Raw genomic sequence first — 15,458 nt, 5'->3', positions numbered from 1 at the left:
CTTTTATTCGAGAGCAGCAGTGGAGACAGACAGGAAATGCAGGAAGAGAGAGTAGAGGAATGACATGCAGCAAATGATCTTGCCGGTCGGAAGGTGACCCTAGGACTCGCTGCTCATGGCATTTGGGCACATGTGGTATCTGCGTTATCAGGTCGCCCCACCTGCCAAATATTTTTTGAAAACACCTGCCCTTTTTAAAAACAGTTTCCAATGAAGCCTTCCCAGATGGCAGATGACGGTTACTGGCTGGGCCACTCAAGGACATTCACAGAGTTATCCCTAAGCCACTGTTGTGTTGTCTAGGCTTCGTCCTGTTGGACACACTTCGGTCCAGTCTGAGATCCTGAGCTCTCTGGACCAGATCTTCATTAAGGATATCTCTGTACTTTATCTCAGAGTCCTCTAGGTGCCTTCTTAAGTCTTGCACTAAGATGAGGCTTCTGTCTGGCCTCTCTGCCATGAAGCCCAGATTGGTGGAGTGCTGCAGTGATGGATGTCCTTCTGGAAGTTTCTCCCATCTGCACACAGGATCTCTGGAGTTCAGCCAGAGTAACCATCAGGTTCTTGGTCCCCTCTCTAACTGATGCCCTTCTCTCTGATTGTTCATTTAGGCCACCAGCTCCAGGGAGAGTCCTGGTTGTTGCAAACCTCTTCTATTTAAGAATTATGGAGGCCACTGTGCTGTGAATACATTTTTTTGTAGCCTTCCCTATATCTGTGCGTGTGTGGGCTCCAACCAAGGTGTAGAAACATCTCAAAGATGATCAAGAGTAATGGGAGGCACCTGAGGTCAGAATACTGTCAATGTGATATTTCATTTTTTGCTCTTAATACATTTGCAAAAATGTCTAAAATTCTGGATGTAATTATGTTTTTTTGTAGATTGATGATGGAAAAATGATAAAAAAAAAAAGAAAAGTTTTTCATAAGGCTGCAGCATATTAAAAAGTTAAGTGGTCGGAATACTTTCTGAATACACTGTATAGCAAAATCATTTTAGTTTAGTTGGAAATGCTGATCTGGGGCTTTCACAAAGTATCTAACCTCTGCCCGTAAACCATAAGACACACATTTTGAAAGGACACTTTTAAAACTGAGAATTATTAATATTTTCAGTGATTTTCTGGCATCCACAGACTTTTAATGAAAACAGCACCAAAATGAGTTAGGATAAAATCACTAAAAACACATATAAATACACTGTATTATAGTTTTATTTATCACATGTTTCTGTTGTGAAACAACATTTTTTACACCCATTTACACCTCAGACTTGTGGCTCAGTTTGTGCTGAAAAAAGGAGGCAATGGATGTGGGGTAAGGTGCTAAATGCATAGAAAGTTGCCAAAAATGAACCAAAATGAACTCAGACTCTAGAGGGTTAATGGAGATTAGTATTTCTCAACAATCCATGATTGTTTCTCATCAATATTCCTCACCTAACGTCTTCTCTGTATTATTAAAATGCTCGATTTCACAGGCGGTCAGCTTCACCAGGTCATTTTGAATATTTACACTCACTATTGTATCTGATCAGCGAAGTGAAAACATGGTTTGACATTTCCACACTTACATATTCTCAGCAGAGAACGGGGGTGTGCGTTCATCTTCATGCTGCTGCTGCTGCTGCCTCGTCTGGTTTTCTCCAACCAGAGGGATATTAACGGTGCAGGTGGTGGCGAAGACTTACAGATGTACACCTCCAGACCTGAACTGCTGTCAAATTTTGATCAGGGATGTCAACAGCCTGGAGAAGAGTTTCAGAACTTGTTGTAATTTCATGAGTGAGAGGCAATCAGTAGCTACAAATGGTTCAACAAATTCAAATTCAAAATGTTTGTGCCATATCTGTTTGATGCTTTACGCCTTTAGCCTAGAGCTGCAGTGGCATTTTGATCGGGATGTGGTATATTCAAGCAAGTCAAAATAACATTTCTTTTACAGAAAGCCACCTGTCCTCTCCATCATGCATCGCAGTGTGTGACAGGATGCATTGAATAAAAATTGAAAGTAGAGCACAAGAGGAGAAGAGGGTGTGTCTGTTCTCCCAGTTTGACAGCATGTCATTTGCAGCAGCAGCAGTGTACCATTACCCGACGTGTTTGGCCATCTCTGGGGCAGAGCGGTACACCTTGTAAATGCTGAATGTGAAATTAGAATCCAATAGTCAACCTCTGTCGTAAACATTTTATTTCCCCCCACCCACCCACCCCCACCCCCCTGTGCTGGTTTGATGTACGCTGCTGTATGGGCTGCTGTGTGCTCGTAAACATGCCTCTTTTTTTGCCATGCGCCTGCAGTTCAAGAGAAGGCAGGAGTGTGCGGCCATAAATCTTTGATCATTCTGCTGAAAAGCCGACCTTGGCTGTCGTCAGTGAGTCACACGTTGCCTCAGTCGATCTGCCACTCTTGCCCCAAACTGACCTCATAGCCTGCTCGCTGGCGTGTGAGAGAGAGAGAAAGTGATGCTTGACTTGGAGCCAGTGTCCTGACATCTTTCAAATATTTCTATCTCTGCGGTTGTGTATGCTGTAATGAATAACTGGCTGGTCATTTGACAGAAAATTAATCGACAATTATTTTGATAATCGTACACAGTCAACATTCAGCAACTGTTAACATTTCGCTGCTTCTTCCTTCTCAAATGTGAGAATCTGCTTCAAATCAAAACGTAAATTAAGTATTTTTGAGTTTGATTATGTTTGACAGACTAAACACGCAATTTCATAATGTCACCTTCGGCTCTGGGAAATTGTGATGGTACATATTTTACGGATGTACTGATTAAGCCCTTAAGATTGAGCTTCCCCCTTCGTTTTCTCCTAATCAGCTTTAAAGTTGGAAAAACGATCTTGTTTCTCAGTCTGACAGTTACACATGGTATAGATTTTCTATGAGCTTGTCTCGTCCTTTGAATTCAACAATAGTAATATTCAAACACAATACATGCTTTTGAAGCAGCACCGTAATATAATATACAAATATTCTGGATGTCTTATCCATTATTTTTTACAAAATTCAGATATATTTATTTAGTCTTTTTAGGAATCTGACACAATTCTCTTTAATAACTGAAACATACCAGATAGATTGTGAATGTTTTAATTGATAGCTTTGTCCTGTTATTATTTATTTGACCCTTTTGTCTATATTTTATTTTTTATTTCTTTAGAGCTTGTTGACAGGGTTGAGTTTTATCATGTAACTGCAGCTTGTCAAGAAGTAGTGCAACTTGTATGTACCTGTAATCAGGACACTCAAAAGGAAGCATGCTCTCAGTGAGTTCACCCTCTGTAAATAAAGGTTGCAGTCAATCAATCAGTCAGTCAATCAATCAGTCAATCACACACTTTGGGTTATCAGCTAGAAGTGTTTGGCTTGAGGATTTGAGTTGGGTAATTACTAGCCCTCATGCAGGTTGCTGCTTGTTTTAATTACCTAATTGAAAAAATAATCAGTAAACAGCATGAGCTCATACCGTATGTTACCATATACAGTATATTTTCATGTCTGATTGGTTTCTCTGACAAAATGTTCTTTGCTTCTACGCTGCTGGCTTGCTTTGAAACTTGTACAGTTTTGTCAGTATTGATCAGATATTAATATATTACCACTCACAGACTCAAAGACCCAAAGAGCTTAAAGGAAACCTCGTAGCAAACTCTGAGCAAGCTTTAAGAAACAAAAACATTTCTCAACGCTGTGTTGTGTTGATATAGACTGATGAAGAACTGAAGAACAAACAACAACAACAAAAGAACTACAGAATAGAATAGCAATTATTACTGGGACTGTCTCCATGAAAAAATGGATTATATAGTGGCTTGAATATGAATTACTGTCTTGGTAATGGATTTAGCCTAATGATGGCCCTCTTGTCCAAAAGAGGGATTATTCTGAGGGGAGAACAGTGGAAACAGCCCAGCTGTGGCTGTGGATGAAGGAAATGTCTCACATCACTCAAGATGAACCAGAAAATCCCACTAGTGAGAGGAAACAAAAGAGCAACAAGAAATGTTTGAGCGACTCAACAGACACGACAGGAATGGAAAAGATACAGTCACAGATTGCTTGTGTTTCTCTTTGCATGTGTGTGTGTGTGTGTTTCATATGCTCCGACTTTTCACTGACCCAACTCTCTTTTACCTCTTTCGCAGCGGTCCAGTCTCTCAACAGCCTGAACGACCAGATTGCTCAGTTCATGGTGACCAGACCTTGTAGTCTGGCCGACGAGGATGAGACCTTCATACCGGGAGAGAGGGACACCTTGAGGAAGTCCATGACCCTGATGAGACACCTGCTCGTGGATGCTCAGGTACAGCCTCCGCCCTCTCATCAGGGTCAACAGTCATTCAGCAGATGTTGGCACCTCTGAGATTATTTCTAGAAAGAAATAAAAATGTTAAACCCAGAGGAGAGTTAATATTGTAAAAACAAACACATTTTGCCTCGCTCAGTGTGGTCTGGTGAGGCTCAGTAGCAATTGAGCGGTTTGAGGCTGTTACAGTTACTTTTCGGTGGCTGTGTCAGCCTTTAGCCAACAGACGGATGAGTGCATGCATGAAGTACGTTTTTATTGGTGCATATGCCCAGCTCACATGAGTTTACAAGACACCATAAATTAATGATGATTAATGAGTGCAACATGTACATTTTCAAATGATACCATAAATTATAGACTTGAACAAAATTCACAATCAAATTTTCAGACGTTCATTGCCAACAACAAAATGAATACATCACTGGCAAAAACATTTACTGCTGGAGAAATCTGAATCTAAATATCAGAGGTGGGGGACTTGACTTCACGGACTTGACTCTGCTCCTATCACTCTTTCATATGTACATACGTACTTCTGATGTAAACTTATCTTTCATCAAACTTTGATGAAACAAAAACAGACAGAGATTCACAGACACGTCTCTTTTTCCCACGGCATGTCGGTGTGACTTGCTACGGTTGAATGTGTTAAACTCAGAGCTGAAAAGGAGCTTTTGCCCTTGCCCACAGCATAACGAGACTGAAACACTGAGAACTTTGGCAACATTTGCAATGTTGTGAACAACTGATCAAACAAAACGATCAAAGTAGTAACATCCCTGCTTTCCTTCTCTGCTCTGCCTCAGTTGAGATGATAAGTCATCCTTATAGCGTTGTAACATTTGTCCTTTTATTTATATTCCCTCAGCATTTTGATGAATGTTAGATGAATCTTGACACAGTGATGCATCTGGGTCATCCATTAGCACCATCGCAGACTTGCATGATGGATACGGAGTCTCCCCACTATTCTCCTGGAGATATTTTTTCCAACGCAGTGTCATTGATTAAAGGGAAGGTAATTCAGCAAAAGGCCATTGCTTTCACCTAAGCTCAGTGGTATGCATGCTGGAGTGAAAGATTGTTAGCCTGAAGTCAGTTTTTTTTTTTTTGTCCGTCAGGGAATATAGCATTGGGAGGTGATGGATGAGTGGGGACCTCAGCCGCGAGTGGAGTGCCGATTATCTCCCCAAGAAATTGTACTTGAGGAAAAAAAAAAGTTTGGTAGTTCAATGTTAAGTGAAGTGCTCAGACACCAGTCAGCATGACAGATTTCTCTGCCTGTTGGCCTTGTTTGTGTCAGACGCTACACCCACAACCTTTACATGTTCTCCACTTTTTTTTCTACGAAGGAGTGTCAAACGGAGGCCTCTGTCAGCTGGGGGCTCGTCGCTGTGAACTGTCAAAGGACAAAACCGATCACCAGAGATGCTGATGTGTGACTGACAGTTGCTATGGAGATATGTTTGTTTTCTCCAAGGCTACAATCGATTCCAAAGGAGATTCTTTGTATTGTGTGTAGTATGTGGTGTGTTCAATGGTTTGACAATAAGCAGGCTAAATTTGTTAGATGTGTGAGTGCGCTGTGAAGGGACACTATTATCCACTGTGCAATGCACAAAGGAAATGGAGGAGTTGCTCCCAAATGAAAAAAAAAACATTGTGAATGGTGGTGAGACCAAATACTCCTGGTAAACAACAACAAAAAATATCAAACTTTAAAGGACCAGTGTGTAGGATTTAGTGACATCTAGTGGTGAGTAACTACCAGGCCTTCACGTCATGAGGGGAAATCTGCGATGTACGATAACATTGTTCAATATTGCGATGATGATATGACTTGCAATAAATAAACAAATATTGAACTGTGCATATGCAGTTCCTATTTCTTACTCAGCCATTGTGCTTGCTAATCTCACAGTCACCACCAAATTGACACCAAATAATTTAATAGTAGCTGGCAGATAGCTGTGGGATTCATCTGATTGGCCAGAGGGTGTAAATGCATGGTCCATACATCCAGGGCTCCATCTGACATGACTATGCCCTAAATTGACATATGTGGATGTTCAAGTGACAAGTTCCTCAGAGCTCAACATTGTTTTTTGTTTTTCCATTACTATGATTGTCCCCTAACATTAACTGCATGATTATTATTGCAACCCAAAATACACTGTTTCCCTCGCACTAATTAAGTATTTATTTTAAACCAAACCATTATCTTTACAAAAGTAATGCCTCAACCGAACTAAACCATAACCATGACACTGTCACATTGTGAAACTGATAAATTTTTCAATTTGTTTGATTTGAAATGATGATGAAAGGCACAGAAAAATGTTGCTGTCCTGCTGTGTCAGATCAGAAAAAGACAAATGACATATTTTTTTTCCTTTGGAGGATTTGTTCTCGCCTTCTGACACAATAAGGGATTTTAAAGGCTCTGGATTCATAAACCAGATTTTATACTGGGTTCATTGGATACCCCAGCCCTGGTCTCTGTACTTAATTCACCTTATCTGATTGGCAGGATTGAACTCTCAGGCTCCCTATTGTCACACAGGCAACAATAGAAAGATAAAATAATTGTGGCCAGATCATGCAGGAGATTTCGTTCGAGTCTCAGAGGTCAAAGCCGAATGTGATCTCATCCCACACGGAGGAGCTCGGCTCATCCAGAGGGATTTGCATTCGTGGAGAGTACGGTTTCTACTGTCAAATGGAATATGAAATTAGCCCAGCCCTCATCCTCTTCTACTCTTTTTACTTCTGGTCTCTCGTTTCAAAGTGCTGTTCTTTTAGCATCAGGCGAGGCGACTTATCAAGACGCTCTGATGTCCAGTGTTGTGGGGGAGACCTTTACTGCTGAATCAAAAAAATGAGGAACTCTTCCTGTCAGTCAAGGAACCTTTATGTTTTGTATATTATTTGCGTCTTTTGAAAACATTCTCTGACACCAAATGGTTTAGCTTGTGTGTGGAAGTCAGTCTAAAAGCATCATCTGATGAATTCAGCATTAAAATTTCAAGTCCACGGCCACTAAAAGGCAGAAAATTAATTTAGAGGGGATTTGAATAGTTTCTCTTTGAATGCTGTCCCAGAGTTGATTGCCTCATTTGTCATTTGCACAGATGAATTATTTATGTCCCTGTTGCTGTGCTGGGGTGACTAATCAAATGCATTTCACTGGGTGTGGAAGCTGTGAATTAATGTAGTGGAACGTTGCACTGCATTAGGTACTTTGGTCGAGGAGTCAGCAGGGCTACAAAAGCGACCTGATGATGGCGTGACGCGCTCCACAGAACTCAAAATGCACAGAAATAACTGTCCCTTCAATTCAAGTTGGAGTCTTCTCACCCCGCGAGAGTGGCTCAGTTCAGAGCAAATAGTCAGCTCTGCAGGTCAGTGACCACAAACAGAGCAGCACCTGAGAAAGTCTGTGTAAGTCTGAGCAAGTACCTGAGACAATACCAGGGATTTCAGAAGCCTTATTAGAGAATAACTGATTGGTCCGCTGATGGCAGGATATTACCTCAGGTCAGACAACTGGAAGATTATATTGTTGTATTATTGAATTCCCTGTTGTATTATTGCCCTGAGTCATGGGTAGGGTGTGGCATGAGTTTAATAGATGTGGATTAGCACATTAAAAAAGAATATACCAACTTGTAACAGCACACATGGCTTATTATGATCATAAGTTGAATGGAATGATCTTAGGACCTTGTTCACCTCTTCCCCTTTTGTTTTTAGTCATGCTAGTAGAATGGAAATTGCTCACTGAGTTCATAAGCCAAAAAAAGTTTTCCCACTTTCCTCTTTGCTTCTGCGCCTGGCCCGGCCTGCTCTGCTATTTCTAGGCTCTGGGAACATTCTGCAAATATAAAATCTTCATGGTTTAAAAGTTAATAATACAAAGAGTAATGGACCTTTTTGGAGTTCCTTATTTTTGCGCCATAGGGGTGTTTTTTTGTTGCAGTACTACAAGCCGCCAAAAGGACAAATTGGCAGCAAGGCTCAGTGGCGGCGCCCTATCCATGCTAACATGCCAAACTAAGTTGGTGACCATTGTAAACTTTATACCTGCCAAACATCAGAATGTTAATATTGTAATTTTGAGCATGTCACCATGCTGACATTAGCATTTAGTTCACAACGCAGCTGTGGCTACGTACATCCTCACGGAGCTGCTAGAACGGCTGTAGTAGTCTTGCTATCATCTTTTACTGGAAACTTCCATTTCCAGTCAAGAGAAAACCTGCCCTGTTTATTTATATTAACATTTATAATTTATACGGCACACTTCATACTCAGCATAGCAATGTGCTTTTCAACTGACATTTTATCTCCTCCCTTTTCTTTGCAGCCTTTACAGTCTCAGAGAGGCATAATCTTTACGTAGAGTCACTGAGTTCAAAAGAAAGCTTAGCAGCCTATAAGGAGAAATGAAACTGAAGTTTCATATGAGCCAGAAATCATAGCTGGTTTTGGCACAGCAGTAAGCTGCCAGTTTAGTCATTTCAATTACAATGTTGGCAGATCTACCTTGATTCATTATTGACTAGAGAAGAATTAAAGGAGCAATGTGAGCCTGAGCCTAAAGTAAAATAGATTGTGGGGCTAGATTAATGATCCAGTGAGGTCTGGACTGTCCTGCGATTGTTAGCGAGAAAATGGATCTGTTCAAATCCGGTACATAATGAACTAATCAACTATTTGACACAGAGAGACAGAAAAAAGAGGACAAAGGATCCAGGGATTTCTGCAGAAGTTCGCCTCATCCTGAAATCTATCCATGATTTCTGTCATGTCGCTTCAGCCATTTTGGGTCCCACTGCCTGCAGGAAAAGTGGGTTATCATTTCTGAGATCCTCTTTATGTGAGACTGGCTTTGTTCTGTAAGTATCTCTGGATGTTGGAACACAAAGAAACTGTTATTACCTGAATCTGTTGGTTGAAACCGACCACAACTTTCATCTCATGTCTCATTTTGAGATTTTTTTCCTTTGACCCTATTGTATGGAAATCGGTCCACCCCTAATGCTTTTCATTGCATCTATTTCAGTGTTACATCCTTTGTGTTACAGTGCGAGCTGAAGTGGGCTGGACTTCAAAGAGCTGGGGTTGCTCTTTTTTAACAATTGCAGTTTCAGCTGGTATTTGTCTCACCAGTTTCCACATTTCTTCCCCCTCAGAAACACTAAGGGAACAAAAAAGATTAATGACTCCACATAAAAACGACCGTATCAGAGCAACTGCAGAGACGGTTTTAAAACACGTCTGTCACAGCTGATGCTTAGGCAAACCTGAGTGTAGAATATAATGACAGTGTAGATTTATATTTCCTGATATGGCATGACGGATGAGATTGTTTTTCCTGAGGCAAATGCATTCATTGTTCGTGTTGCCTACCGACCCTGTCTCATTATTGTACACACACTGTAATCTCTCATCCAATCAAACACATTCTATTTTTGTATATTAAGGAGGTGTCGTACACTGGATCAAACTTCCACCGTGGGTATTATAAGATGACAGTATGGCCTCGGTCAGATGAACTGATGCATGGCAGGTTGTGAGACTTCATCATCCTTCATCCTCTGCAGAAGCCATCTGTTGATGCGGTTCAGGATGTTTAAATCTGGCGTGTTTAGGGTGCGCACATGTTTCTATGGAAACCCTGAGCACTGTCACAAAGCTGATCTGGATCACTACACGCATCTTTCTGCAGATCAAAGGTGCTCACCTCAATTTCAGAGAGAGTTTGGGTGATATGAAAGGGCCCCTCTGTCTGTCAATCTCTTCTTGAGTGACAGACAGTGTTTGTGCTCTTTGCAGGCCTTTTGTTGTAGGGTTGTTTGTGTCTGGCTCATGTGGATAAGTGTCTAGGATTACTTTGCTTACGCAGGAGTCTTAGAGTCGGCTATGCGTCCCCCTGACTTTCTTCTGCCAAACACAGACAATTTAAAGTTCCTGGAGAGATTTTCACAGCAGATATGTGAGCCCGCCTTCAAGTTCGTTTCTGTTTTGTCTCATTCAGAGAAAGCTCAAACTGAGCTATTAGTCCGCTATTTACCATTCAGTCTTAGGTGAGCTTCCTTGTGGTGGTGCTGCTGCTGCTGCTGCTGCTGCTGGAGTGGCCTCCACAGGACTGAAACCTGAATAATTCACGAGAAAACATCAGTTTCTGTGTACACAACAGACTTGAGTGGGGACGTTAATGTGACGTGGAGCAACAATGGTATGCCTTTTGTTTCCCTTATCTCAGCTTTTTCCACATGTCAGCACAGCCACCTAAACACAGTTATTTGTTGGTCGTCTGGCTAGTCTTGTTTACTTTAAATCTTCTCACACAACCTCTCATCAAAGGCAGAATTTCTGCAGAGGTGAAAAAAAAAGTGTGGAATCAAAGATGGGATAGTTGTTATCAAAGCCATTGAGTTCCCTGTTGACCTTAGACGAGATTTAAATGCTCCCTGCCTCCACAGCTTGTGGGGTGGTGCAGGAAATATAAATGACTCTCCTTTCTATCTGATTCCCTGCCAGAAGCAATCGCTCTGAGGAGTCGGGCCAGGCGGGCATCTGGCCCAGAGCTGCTTCACACACCTTTTGTTTTTTGTTTTCTTGATTTTTTTTAACCAACACACATTTCAAGGATTTTTGATTTGACCGCTGCACCTTCAGTCTGGCTGCTGATAATTTGGCTCTTGGAGCTGGATTGGTTCTTTGTGTTTCTTTGACAACCTGCAGGTTCACTGTTGTGAAATGCTTTGACTGTAACTTTCATTTGCCGTCAAATGATACACCTTTGTGCAGGTAGCAGAGTTTACTTGAATTGCGAGTAAGTTACTTCAGTTACTTTAATATTATACAATGTAATTATTAATTATAATGGATTATATTATACACTTTTGTATTTAAATTAATATCATGTGATTGATACGTATCAATAGCATTATCTTTATCTATGGTCTTCCTTCCTCTAGTATTTCCTACAATATACTGTTAACTGACTGTTTCACAAAAATAAAATCACATTTTTCCAAAAGGTATAGTTTGGTCATTGTATAGTTTCCATATAAACTACTTTTATTTTATTTTTATTTTTACTATTAATAAAGTTCATAATAGAAACAAAAGAAGTTGACATGCTGTTTAAGAGTTTTTCAAACTTTATGTATAGTGTTTACAAAACAACACAAACACAGTAATTAATACATCAAAATACACAGAAACACTGCATGAGATCACATCATATGGATCATAAAGCTTGCTCCCTCTGATGATAATCTTATAAACCATACAGTGTTCGCAGTCTGCCACCTCGCAGTCTTGTAATCTGGTGGTGTAATCTGCAATAATGCAATTAAACAAAGAGGCTATCGGGCTTTAATCCAACCCCATGTTAATCAGGTTCAGGAGGCGCTGGGTGTTATAGACCACCAGTCCGCAGCACTGGCGCTTAGGATTAGCCCCTTTACTCATCATTACACTCGTCTCATGAGTGCTGCCACAGTGGTTCACTGTCGCGCCCTGTGAAGAGTCAACCACCAGGTGGTTGTTCCACAAACACACTGAGTCAGACTGCTAAAATCCTGCAGATTAGATAAGACTTTGTTATGTTCTCTTTAATTATTTAATGTATTTTAGTGATTTAGTTTGTCCTCTGGAAGCAGCTTTGTACGTTTTAAAGCTTCATGAGAAGAAATGGCACATTCAGCTTTATCTTTGGACCGCTACTAACTCTAGACAATTAACACATATCATATGAAGCCATTTGCAAAGAATTTTTCTTCTACAACTTTCTCTACAAAATTTCTTGTTGATTTGGAAGTGGGACAGAAAGCAAAGCCAGTCAAATTAGATTTGAGTTTGTCAAGAAGAACATAAAAAAAAAAAAAAAAAAGATTTGTGGTTGTAGTTTGTATTCATCGTTCAATGTATGACATGAACTGGAAAATCAAATAACATGCTGTCACTTTTCATTTTACTATCACTTTAACCAGCGTACCGATCCAATGCATCTGACTTTATCAGAACAGGTAATGAACCCATCTGTTCATAGACTTTCTGTTGCAGTCATTTTGTCTGTTTCCAGCAGTATGACTACTTCATACTTCTGTGTTCTTTAGCATGGCTTTCGTGCACCTTTTTATTAAAACACATATGCATGTCGTGAGACGAGACATGGTGAGTGGTGTGTATGAGGTGGCTTGGTTTGCTTGTATTTTCTGTGTATGTGTATACAGTGTTGATAGTGTTTGCTGTGACTGTGAGGACAACAAACAATCATTTTAATATTTACTCTAGAAATTCTATGGTAATGAGTGTTAGTATTGTGAGACAAGACAAAGTTAGGCAGATTGCTGCAACAGAGTCAGGAAAATAACATTTGATTTGAGCAGATTCCCCAAAAATGTTGATTTTAGTTAGACACAAGCAAAATAGGTTCACCTTCATAAGGGAATTTTTAACTTGTTTGGAGAAAGTAACACTTTAGGGTACAATATCAGACTTAATGTCTGGTTTGGCAATTTCCAGCAATATTGGGTGGGTAATATTCTCCCTCCAAATAAAGCAATACAATTTAGCTTGCCTTCATCTCCAATATCAACCTATATATTCTTGTGCAGCAAATGTAATTACTCTGTATCACAACGTTTACATGAGAAAGCGTGTACAATGCAGTGCTACATCAGTCAGCATGTAAAGCCTGCACATGATGTCATATGACACCCTACGTTTAGAGACCCTACAGTAACACCTTGAAGTATAAATGTGGACTGTAATGCTTAAATCTCTGGGGATTCTCCATGGGTCTCTCACATTTAGCTCATTTAAATGTGTTTACTTTGACTTCATATATTAACCACCCTCTACTGCATCTCATCACTCCCTGGGAACCAGAGCCAGGACACGATAGATTCATAAAGAGGCCGCAAACATTGAAACGGAAAGATTAACTGAGGAAGCACGACAAAGTGTAAATACAGGAAATAGGATCAGAAATGTCAAACACAAATCCTCATAATGAAAAACCCAATTTCAGTATGTTTCTATAAGCCTATTATTAAAATAGGAGCAGTTGGTTTGATTGTGCTGCGTACGTCTTCTTGTGTAATGAATCATGTTCTTAATGTGCTATTTTGTTCTTCCCCATCCTTGTTAATATTCATAAGAATGATTTCGGCTGCTCTCCTCAACTCCTACTCTGAATCCTCTTACACTCTCCTACGGTTCTTCATGTATGAATTTGTTAGTGTGTGGTGCCGGCTGGTTGTGGCGTTCTGCTCTGCCTGGATGCTCCACTTATTGCAGTTTGACTGCTTCAGTGAGAACGTGTTTCCAGGGATCTCAACTGAAAGCCTATCAGCATGCAAAATCATGCATCATTTAATACCGCCATTGCCAGATTACTGAATCTTAAATTTTTTTTACTATTCCCTGAAGAGCCATTCTGCTCTGTCATGAGTCTTTGTGATTTTTCGGTGAGCAGATGGTATTTTAATGAACTCCACAGAAGATATTTTAATGTGATGCTTGTCCTCTTGCAGCCCTGACATAAACTGCCAAGCAGGTGCTTTTGAAAATAGTTATAATTGTTATCCTTTGGAGGCAAGGTGAGGCTCTAATATTTCTGTTATGAATTGTAAATTACTCAGGGAGTCACATCTGAGGCTTAAATTTGCTTAATTTTATCATTTAAAGATGAATACAAATGTCACAAACCGCATTAGGATCTACATTGTGAACAATATTTCTTTGTCTGTGGTGGCAGCCGATATTGTCATAAAAACTGTATGCAAATAACTTTGTTTTGAGCTCCCAGGATATACTTAATGTACTATGTCAAGTCATCACTATTCCTATTTTACATCTGAAGTTTAACATATTCTGTTTGATTCAGTCTCAAGTTATTTTCCGGGACATTTCCATTTTTATTACATCACTTCTTCTCATGGTTCCATAAACCTTAACAGGTTCCTGCAAAATGAGGCTCAGCAGGTTTCCAGTTTGTTGGTAACGTGAAAGAAGTTAAATTTTGCTTGTTCACTATGCAGAGTAGCTCAACAAAGCCATGGTTGATTTGAAGCGTAACTGTTGAAAAAGGAAATAATTTGGAAGCTGTTGCTCTAAATGGCTAAAACGCCTCCCACCTACTGCTTCCTTTAGTTTTCTTTAGACAAGCAAACTATGTTAACCATTCAAAATCCTGGGATGATAACAGTCGGGTCAGTGCATGTTACTGATGTTATTGAAATTCAGGCTTTATTTAAGAGGTGGATTTTAATCAATTTGTTATAGAGTGCAGTGTATTTACAATAATACTTTAGCTTGTGATGTTGTAGTTTAAAGGGTCAAAGCATAAATTCAACCATGTAGAGAAACACAACGCTTCCTGATTATGTTTGTAGCCACCGTAGTGCTGTGGCTCTGTGAATGGCAATGTCGGTCTGTCCATTGCTTTGGTCCAGATTGAAATATTTCAACAACTAATGAGTGGATTGTGCTGAAATTTTGTGCAGACTGTCATGGTCGACTTTTCATGTGATGAATCCTAATTGATTCATCAAATGATGAACATGCTAAACAGTATACCTGCTAATCAACAGAATGTTAGCATTGTGAGCATGTTAGTTTGCTGTCATTAGCATGCAGCTCAAGTACAGCCTCACAGAGCTGCTGGCGTGGCTGCAGAATCTCAGTCTTGTTATAATGATAAAGTGTTTTTAATGAATGTATTTGCAAAACAATTAGTGAACTTTGTTTTTCTACAATATCAGGTTGTGGTAAGTGAAGCATGAGTAATATTTTTATTAACATGTTTAGCCACTTCGTTCACTCTCGCCACTCTTACAGTGTAATTTTCAGCCACAGTTGAAATCAGCAAAAGAAATCCCCTGTAGGCTACTCTACCTTCTCAGCACCAAACAGCAGTCAGATACAGTGGGCAACTAGCTGCTGAACATAGCTGCGCATTTAGCAGCTTATGATATTTCCCTCATAGAAACCAAAAAAAAAAACAACTTAAAAAGACTGAATATTGGATTCACATTTGCCAAACACAACTCCAAATGAATGCCTTAATGATGCCCCTTAACTGCTGCATGTGTAATAAGCAATTCTGTTTGCTAAC

General features: G+C 40.0%; 1 protein-coding gene across 7 annotated transcripts in view; it reads left to right on the top strand.

The window, feature by feature from the left end:
* Window positions 1-15,458, top strand: part of kaznb (kazrin, periplakin interacting protein b) — a 112,667-nt gene that overhangs the window by 19,215 nt on the left and 77,994 nt on the right. For all 7 annotated transcript variants that reach the window (XR_008829706.1, XM_056397190.1, XM_056397182.1 and 4 more), the window contains one exon: window positions 4,158-4,315. Coding sequence is in view for 6 of the 7 variants with exons in the window: in XM_056397190.1 (XP_056253165.1) it covers window positions 4,158-4,315 (158 nt within the window). In the remaining variant the exon portion in view is untranslated. The remainder of the gene's footprint in view (window positions 1-4,157; window positions 4,316-15,458) is intronic.

Source organism: Seriola aureovittata, chromosome 2, assembly GCF_021018895.1.
Source record: "Seriola aureovittata isolate HTS-2021-v1 ecotype China chromosome 2, ASM2101889v1, whole genome shotgun sequence".
Lineage (NCBI taxonomy): Eukaryota > Metazoa > Chordata > Actinopteri > Carangiformes > Carangidae > Seriola > Seriola aureovittata.
Note: the sequence above shows the minus strand (reverse complement) of the source record. Positions and strands in the feature narration are given on the sequence as shown.